This window comes from Hemiscyllium ocellatum, chromosome 3, assembly GCF_020745735.1.
Source record: "Hemiscyllium ocellatum isolate sHemOce1 chromosome 3, sHemOce1.pat.X.cur, whole genome shotgun sequence".
NCBI classification, from domain to species: Eukaryota; Metazoa; Chordata; class Chondrichthyes; order Orectolobiformes; family Hemiscylliidae; genus Hemiscyllium; species Hemiscyllium ocellatum.
The window spans coordinates 7,402,126-7,411,914 of record NC_083403.1 but is presented as its reverse complement, the minus strand read 5'-3'; the positions used below and the strand labels follow the sequence as shown (position 1 = coordinate 7,411,914).

General features: G+C 41.8%; 1 protein-coding gene across 1 annotated transcript in view; it reads left to right on the top strand.

The window, feature by feature from the left end:
* Positions 1-764: 764 nt before the first annotated feature.
* Positions 765-9,789, top strand: part of lrrc73 (leucine rich repeat containing 73) — a 44,618-nt gene continuing 35,593 nt past the window's right edge. Inside the window, exon 1 of the mRNA XM_060852866.1 lies at positions 765-1,036. Coding sequence (XP_060708849.1) covers positions 765-1,036 — 272 coding nt within the window. The remainder of the gene's footprint in view (positions 1,037-9,789) is intronic.

The following is a 9,789-nucleotide window of genomic DNA, read 5'->3' as shown; positions in this document are numbered from 1 at the left end:
TTAAAGGTTAGCAAATACATAGGAACATCCCAACAATTAGCTGGAAGTACCTCTCTAAGCTCCAAGTCATCAGGCTTTCAAAAAATCGTAATGCTTTCAGTGTTACTGGGTCAAAATCATGGAACTCCCTCCCTAACATCCCTCCCTAACCTAAGCCAAATAGACTACAAGTATTACAAGAGGCTGCTCATTTCTATTTTCTCAAGGGCAACTAGGGACTGGCAATAAATGCTGGCCCAGCCAGCAAGCCTACATGTCATGAATTATTTTTAGGCCACAACTGTACAGAAGATTGAAATAAATACTGTATAATTATTAATAAAATGTCTTTAGAATCTTCAGAATGCTTAAAACGAGCACCACCACATAAATAAATGAGGAGCTCTTGACGTTCTGATGTTAACGCTCTAATTCCATTTTGAGCGCCTGAAGTGATCGAGTTTTCTATGTAGGATTACAGTCACTGTGACGATTGCTCTGCCATTTGCACTATATCCAAACCCGACTGAAAACCAGATCCAACACATCCAACCGACCTCAATTAAACGGCAAAAGCAAGCCCTGGAAAGGTAGAGAATTTCTTTTGCTGCTTCGCAATTGACTTCGATCGCAAAGAGCGAAGATAAGTGCTGCGATTGAGTTTGTGTGTGTTGCGGGGGAAGGGGGTGGGCATGAATTTGCCATCTGGAGACGCTGTGTCCATAGTAACAGGCAGCTGATTGCGGCCGGCACACAAACACTGAAGCAGCTCCGGAAGGAGGGCGATGCTGTCCGGCTCCATCCAGATCTCCGGAGAGACCCTCTCCTCGGCGGAGGTGAAAGACATTTGTGACTCTCTGAGGACCAACTCGGTACGGCTATTGTCTCTGAGGGGCTGTCACATCTCAGACCGTGATTTCCACCGCATCAGCCGGCATGTGGCGGACTGTCAGTCCCTGGCACAGCTCAACCTCAACCTCGGGGTAGTCAGTAACATCAACCGAGTGAAACAACTGGCAGAAGCACTGGCATCCAACAGGTCCATCCACTCCCTCTTGTGAGTATTAGCGTTATTGGATCAAATTATGGAAGAGAAAGCATAGAGCCGGATTTGGGAGAAATATTATCTTTTTAATTGAGTGACAGTATGTGTGTATTTTTGATCTGACTTTCAGATATATTATGACACACCTCTGGATCAGGTGGGGCTTAACCTGGGTCTTTTGGCCCAGAGGTAAGAGAAATACCACTGTCACATGACCCATGTGACAGTATGGGTATTGACTAACTGGTTCATTATCTACTCTTCCATTTGTAGGGAGCTGATTGTTGTAACAATCATACAATCTTGTGCCAAAGAAGGATGCTTTTCAGGCCATTTTGTCCATGCTGAGTATTTGAAAGAACATTGCGCAATTCCCACCTTCACCTACACTTCCTCCAAAACCTTGAATTTGTTTATCAACAAATAACTGTTCAATCTCCTTTTAAAAACCACAGATTAAAATATTTGTCATGATCTTAGGCATGCATTTCAGATCCTAACAAATTGCTGCATAAAAAAACTTCTCAAATCCTCTTTGGTACTGTTGCCATTTGCCTTGAATCTGTGTCCTTTGGTTCTTGAATATTCCACCAAAGAGAATAGTCCTTTGAGTGAAATCTTATAAGGGCTTCAGCAGTGTGGACTATGATGAGAAATGTGTCAAAATTGCACAAAATGTCCAGCGAATCTATCACAATATCAGGAACCATTCACTAAATTTTTTAACTAAGTCACTCAAGGTGAGATGGTTAGTAGGCAGTGGTGAGTAGCCTAATAAGGAGGATTATTGTTTGTTAGTGACCTTATTAACTGCAAGTTTCACCTCATTAATGTGCAGATTTCTGTCATACCAACTGTCTCAGGTAAACTCGATGCTAAGAATTCTCAACGTGAATATTAGACTAAGTACCTGGCAAGTACTTCACCTTGCAGCTAGCTGGCTGCAAAGAACTTCCATGTTGGTCACAATGCAAAGTTCTTGGCATAATATGCAGGCATTAGCCACACATGACCCTCATCCAGGTAATATTGACAGCTGATAATTGACCAAGCCTTCAGGATCTTAATTGCAGCTCTCCGACCCACTTGCAGGTTACTTAGGCAGTTGACACCTGCATTTCACATCACACTGGCAACTAACATTGTAAAGCAAGGCCATTTTGTGTACACAGACAGGCACTCAAGTCACAGATTTGACCATGGTGCATCCTGGGACTGCCTGTTTGCTCTGTTAGCATTTGCACACTTAGTGCCCACCTATGTGCTCACAGCATCTCTCCCCTGCCTCGCCTAATAGCACAATCACAGCATCAAGTCACTTGCCTTACAGCTCTGTCCTCTGTTAAGGAGTCAGACAGTTTGCCGTACTAATTACATTAATTTGACACTTGCTCTATATGCCAGCAGCTCACATGGGAAACTCACCACATGCTCAACTAGCAGGCAGCCATGTTTCAAAGTCTTAGGGAACAGCCTTCAGTAAGGAGGTCCCAGCACAGTAAGTCAAGGGCAGTCTCTGAAAGCAGTCAAGGGATCCAGTTGGGGTGATCTCCGTAAGTGGATCCAAGTCATTGCAGTCTGGGAAGTGGATCCCAGTTGGTCTATGGTACCAGGTCCTGAGGTAGGGCAAGCACAGTTGGGGAGTTGACAGACATCAGTCAAGACTTTGGACCCTTCTAATCCGAGAATGTCCATTGAATCGCTCGGGGGAGCAGAGACAATCCTTCTCGGACTTTCATGAAAACTAAAGACTAAGATTGACAAGGTCCAGCCACTGCCAGAGGGAGACTTAAGAAACTATTCATGGGAATTGGGGACTGCAAGCTGCAGAAAGGAGGGATGGCAGTTGTAATGGGGCTGCAATAGAGTAAATTCTGGATTAGTGGTGCTGGAATTTCCTGATGAAGGGCTTTTGCCCGAAACATCGATTTTACTGCTCCTCGGATGCTGCCTGAACTGCTGTGCTCTTCCAACACCACTAATCCAGAATCTGGTTTCCAGCATCTGCAGTCATTGTTTTACCCTGCAATAGAGTAAAGTATGGGTGGGAACATGGTCATGTGGAAGAAGAGATTGTCCATGACAGAAGCATCCTGGCTTCAAGGTAGGGAGGCTACAGTGTATGACAACATCTGGCTGGGTCACCACATGTGTCAGAGGCTGAGGGTGTAAGGTGAGCAATTGCACATTCACAGATCGGTCAGGAAGTCACCCATAGGACTGAAAAATGGCAAATGTAACACCCCTTTTTAAGAAGGGAGGGATGCTGAGGATAGGAACTTATAGGCCAGTTAGTCTGACCTTGGTGATTGGTAAGATTTTAGAGTCCATTATAAAGGGTGAGATTGTGGAGTACTTGGAAGTACATAGGCTTCGTCAAAGGAGGTCACACCTCTCAAATTTGTTAGAATTCTTTGAGGAGGTCATGAGCAAATTAGATGAAAAAGGTCCAGTGGATATGGTTTGTTTGGATTTCTAGAAGACTTTGACAAGGTGCCTCATAGGCTGCTAAGTAAGGTAAGAGCCTATGGTGTTCAGGGCAAAATATGGAATGAATAGAGGATTGGCTGACTGGAAGAAGACAGGAAGTAGCATAAATGGAGTCTTTTTCAGGATGGCAGCTGGTGACTAGTGGAGTTCTGCAGGGGTCAGTGTTGGGATCACTTTATGCATTAAATATCTGGACAAAGGAAGTGAGGGCATTGTTGATGAGTTTGCAGATGACACCAAGATAGGTGGAGGCTCAGGTAGTGTTAAGAACGGGAGGATGCTGAAGCATTTGGACAGGCTTGGAGAGTAAACAAAGAAGTAGTACATGAAATACAATGTGGGGAAGTCTGACATTATGCACTTTAGTAGGATGAGTAGAGGAATAGATTGTTTTCTAAATGTGGAAAGGCATCAGAAATCTGAAGCAGAAAGGGACTTCTAAGTCATTGTTCAAGATTCCCTTAGCTTAACATGCAAGTTTGATTGGCAGTTAGGAAGTCAAATGCAATGTCAGCATTCATTTCAAGAGGGCTGGAATACAAGAGCCGAGAGGTACTGCTGAGGTTGCATAAGGCTGTGGTCAGACCACATTTGGAATATTGTGAGCAGTTTTGGGCCTCATATTTAAGGAAGGCTTTGCTGATGTTGGAGGGAGTCCAGAGGATGTTTACAAGAATGATCCTGGGAATGAACAGCTTGTCATATGAGGAGCAGTTGAGGATTCTGGGTCTGACCCAATGGGGTTTAGAAGGATGAAGAGTTATCTGATTTAAACTTAAGAATGCCAAGTGGCCTGGATAAATGAACATGGAGAATGTTTCCACTAGTAGGAGAGACCTGGACCCAAGCACCCAGCCTCAGGGTGAAGGGACAACACTTCAGAACTGATGGAGAGGAATTTTTTCAACCAAAGGGTAATGAATCTATAAAACTCATTGTCACATATGGTTGTGGATGCCAAGTCATTGACTGTATTTAAGACAGAGATAGATAGGTTCTTTGATTAGATTTATTTATTGTCAAGTGTATCTTAATACAAATACAATGAAAAGTGTTGTAGAGTGTTGCCACTCTCTGGAGCCATCTTGATACACAGAAAAATACACCAAAACATAGAATATAAAGGCGAAAAAATGAAGAAATAAAGGAAGTGTCCAACTTTACAGTCTTTCTTGTTAAGTGCTTTGTCATGGGCCATGGCACTGGTGGCCAGACACAAGTCCTTTTCTTGATTAGTAAAGGGATTAAGGGAACAAAAGGGTTCCAGCAGAAACCATTGCATTTGTACCCACTTTGTTCATCTTTGTTCCACGTGCTGTTGTCGGCTGTCAATAGCCATTGTATATCCTGTCTGGACAGCATATGAGGTACCTTGGTGGCACAGTTACATTCGGGACCAGACAGGGATTCAAACAGATATAATGAAGAACAATTAACATTTATTGACTTTTCAGATATTAAAGGCATCAAGTAGTATGGAGAGAAAGCAGGACTATGGTCTTGAGATGGTGCACCATGATCATATCCAATGAGGGAGCAGGCTCAAAAAGCAAATTGGCCTGCAACTGCCTCTGGTTTCAATGAAATATGAGAATTGTTGTATAATAACCCCTTCCACCAGTCTGCACTCAAAAGGTTATCTTTCTTCTTTCACTGCCGCCATGTCTCAGTGCTGTCCCAGATTCTGCATCTGGACCAGAGGGAGCCTTTGTGATAATGAATCCCATAGACTCTTGAGGTTTGTCAGGCAGTAATGAGGCATTTGTATCTATAACCATCCCAAACATGCTTACAGTCTCCTTGTGAATTCACCTCAGCTCATCTGTGAAGGGCAGGCAAAATACAAGCTGGTGCCTAGAAACTTCTCAAGTGTCCTAAGAAGAGGCATCTGAGGGACCTGTGTGTGGTTCCTCTTCTAGAAGGGTGCTGTGCACTTCCAGCACCACTGATCCAGAATCTGGTTTCCAGCATCTGCAGTATTGTTTTTACCTAGAAGGGTAGGTGGCCTGGAACTCTCAGAGATCCAGGGCATCCTTTTTGGCATACCAGCCCATGGCCACTGGCACCTTCAGAAGAGAGGATTTGAGACCAATGGTTGAAAATGTTGTATAATGAATGACACTGACATTGGGGTTACCTACTCAGTTGGCAAGACATGGGAATCACACAGGAACATGGGAATTAGGCAATTCAGCCCTTCTAGCTCATTCTGCCATTAACATAATCATAGCTGACCTTATTTGGTCTCAACTCCACTTTCCTGCCTGCTCCCCATAGCCCTTTATCTTACCTTTTCATCAGAAACATATCTATCTCCTTCTTGAATCTATTGATTAACTCAGCTTCAGCTGCACTCGTGTAGTAAGTTCCACAGATTCATAACCCTCTGAGAGAAGTAGTTTCCCCTCATCTCAATTTTGAGCATACTTGCTCTCACTGTATATCCATGCCCTCTTGTTCGAGACTGCAATTTTTAGGAATACATTAGTATCTTCCACTGTGAAAACAGAGTCAAGATATTGATTTATTGCCTCTGCCATTTCTGAGTTTCATATTATTACATTGTCATTTTCATCCCCTAAAGGGCCAATATTAACTTAGGCTTTTTTTTCCTTTTTATATATTTCTGGAAACTTTTGGTATTAGTGTTTTTGTTTTTTGCTAGTTTCTTTTCGTAGTTCATCATAGCTCTTTCAATTTTGTTTTTAGTAACTTTTTACTGATGGATAATGTTCTCCCAATTCTCCGGGGTGTGAGTAACCTTTGCAGTATGATATGCCCTAGTTTTTGTCTTTGTTCTCCTTGACTTCCTTGTTAAGAAGCCATAGATGATTTTTCACCTTTTCACAATTCTTCTGCCTTTCAAGAATAAACTTTACTTGAGAGTTATTTAATGTCTCTCTAACATTTGCCACTGTTCTTCAACTGTCCTGCCCTTTAATATTTTTACCCAGTCCGCTTGGGCCAATTCCTTCCTCAGGCCAGTATAATTATCTTTGCCTAACACTAAAACTGTCAGATACAACTCTGTCCTCTTTCTTTCAATCCAATTTTGAAAATCGAGCATGTTGTAGTCGCTTCTTCCAAGAGGATCCTTAACTACAAGACCATTTATCAAAACTGAAAAAACTGCAGCCGCCATAAATCAAAAACAAAAACAGAAATTGCTGGAAAAGTTCAGCAGATCCTGTAATAATGTTCCACTAATCCCCACTAGGTTGTACCCATTTGTCTCTATTTGAAACATCAGCTCATCAACTTTATTTCACATATCGCATTTAGGTACAAGGTTTTTAAATAGGTTCGACTGATTTGTCTTTCCTTTTTGATATTTTCTTGTGGACTATGCTTTCCACACTCTCCATACAACAAAGGCAAAAACAGGGGCATATCATATTGCAAAACTAAGTAGCACTCTGGAGGATTGGGAGAACTTTAAACATCAACAAAAAGTTATTAATCCATGATAATCTTTATCATTTCTCCGAAATTTCTGCTCACATTTTGATCTTTTCTGATTCCTTTCCATGAGACATGGATGTTTCAATACCCCTGCAGGAATGGTCCCTCTCTTCACTTGCAAGAGCCAACATTCTCTCCTCATAGAAGGTGATGAACCTAATGCTGCACTCTTCTCCACCCATCCTGGCTCTTTCTGCCCTTTCATAAACTGGTTTCTCTTATACTGAGAAAAAGTAAGGGATTGAGAGAAGTGAAATGAAAGTGGCTGCCTTGGGTAGACCCCTCAGGGAATAAAATGAAAGCAGGAAAGAATTTAAACAAGGAATTACAAGGACTAAAAGGGGCCATCAAATGCCCCTGGAAAACAGGATTAAGGCTTTTCATATATATATAAAACCATAAAACATCGGAGCAGAAACTAGGCCATTCAGCTCATCGAGTCTGCTTTGCCATTCGATCATGGCTGATGTGTTTCTCAACCCCATTCTTCCACTTCCTCCACGTAACCCTTGATCCCCTTGATACTCAAGAACCTATCCATCTCAGTCTTAAACATACTCAATGACTCAATGACCTGGCCTTCCCAGCCTTCTGTAGCAAAGTATTCCATAGATTCACCACTCTCTGGCTGAATAAGTTTCTCCTTATCTCCGTTCTAAAAGGTCTTCCTTTTACTCTAAGGCTCTGCCCTCATGTCCTAGTCTCTCCTACCAATGAAAACATCTTCCCAACACCCACTATGTCCAGGCCATTCAGTAGTCTGTATGTTTCAATTAGATCCCACTTCATCCTTCTGAACTCCATCGAGTATAGACCCAGAGTCCTCAAACATTCCTCATCTGTTAAGCTTCGCATTCCTGGGATCATTCTTATGAACCTCCTCTGAACCCAGGGCTACTACATCCTTCCTGAGATATGGGGTCCAAAACTGTGTACAATATTCCAAATGTGGTCTGACCAGAGCTTTATAGAACCTCAGAAGTACATCCCTGCTTTTATATTCAAGTCCTCTCAAAATAAATGCCATCATTGCAATTGCCTTCCTAACTACTGACTCAACCTGCAAGTTTACCTTTAGAAGGATGTTGCCAGAGTTGGATGATTTGAGCTATAGGGAGAGGCTGAATAGGCTGGGGCTAAACCTGTGGAATTCTGTATGATGAAGCATTATCAGGACTGGGTCACTGTTGAGGGAATCAAGGCTAATGGGGAAAAGGAAGGAAAGTGGGCTTGAAGATTATTAGATCAGCCATGATCTTATTGAATGGGGGCATGGGTTTGATGGGCTGAATGACCAACTTCTGCTCCATCACCTTATTGCCATTTTTTAATGAACCTATTCAGACAGGTCGCAGTGTATACCTGATGTGGGTGAGGCTGGAACCTGAACCTTCTGGCTCATTGGTAAGGAGCATACCACCGCACTACAAATACAGTGGGAGTGTAGCTGATATTTTTAGTCAACCTGTTCAGCAATGTTACGACACACCTGTGGACCAGATAGAGGTGGTACCTGAGCCTTCTAGTCCAGAGATATGGAGACTACCACTGGACCGTAAGAGCCCAATGACACAGCATTGTTGTTATTTACTAATCAATCTGTTCAGAGATGTTATCTCATGCCTCTGGAGGAGATGGGATTTGCACCCAGGCCACCTAGATCTGAGTCAGGGACATTACCACCACAGCACTAGAATCCTAACACAACATTGTATCTGCCCTACCACAGTTTTTTTAACACATGTAGCAAATCTCTTTTCAACTTTCTTTAACTGAAATCCCTCCTCCCTGGAACAGTTTTCATCATTCTTTTTATATATTCTTTCTAAGGCTTTCACAACCTTTAGAATTATATGCATAATTTAATATTGGCCCATGGTGATGCTGGGATGATCATTTGTAAGACTTTGGAAGAGATTATGGAAATATTTAAGCTCAATTGCAATTAACTCAGTTTGTTTTAATTTGATAATGTTCGAATGCCTATCACCTCACTCTCAAGGGCAATTCGGGATGGACATTAATGCCCTAGCAAAAGATGCCCACATTCTGCGAGCAAAGAAATAAAAACATTATTCAGAACAGATGTCTGGAATTTCATCCAATTCACTATCACATTTTTAAACCTGATCACATTCTAATTGTAATTAACTCACTTAACTTTGAACAGGAAAATGGGTATTTTTATCAGTCTGCAACATATTTCTGTTAAGGGATCAAGCCAAAGAACCATGAGCTTTTGGTGCCTTTTCTTTGGCAACAATTTGTGAGCAGCAACTTGCCTGTTCAGGTGCTTCCAGTTGATGTGGTTAGCTTTCACAAGAATTATTTTTATCTCTTTTAGTATGCTATGTAAAGTGATTAGTTCTAGTTGTTATTTTCATTCAATTTCATCGTTATTAAGTTACAACATCCAAGGATAGCACCTTGAATCAAAAGGACACTTTGTAGAAGACAATAGCTGCTTACTTCCAAATCTTGATCAGACTGTGAATAATGAGTCTATTCTTGAGCCAGACCTTGGCATACTATGATGTTCCATAGCTTGTCACAATTGGAAATATATCTTTGTCTGTGCAAGTTCTGCAGGCCTTGAATCTTTTAGAAACAATCTTATACATTATCAAATTTAAGTAAAAATCCACTCTTTTTATGTATTGCTAATTATTAAATCTCAACAATTTTATTTAGTGGTTCATAGGGTGCAGATATCACTGACTAGAGCAGCATTCATTATTAATCCCAAATTGCCCTGGAGAAAGTGGTGGGGACCGCTTTAAAAAAATGCAGTTTTTCCTGTACCGACACAAGTT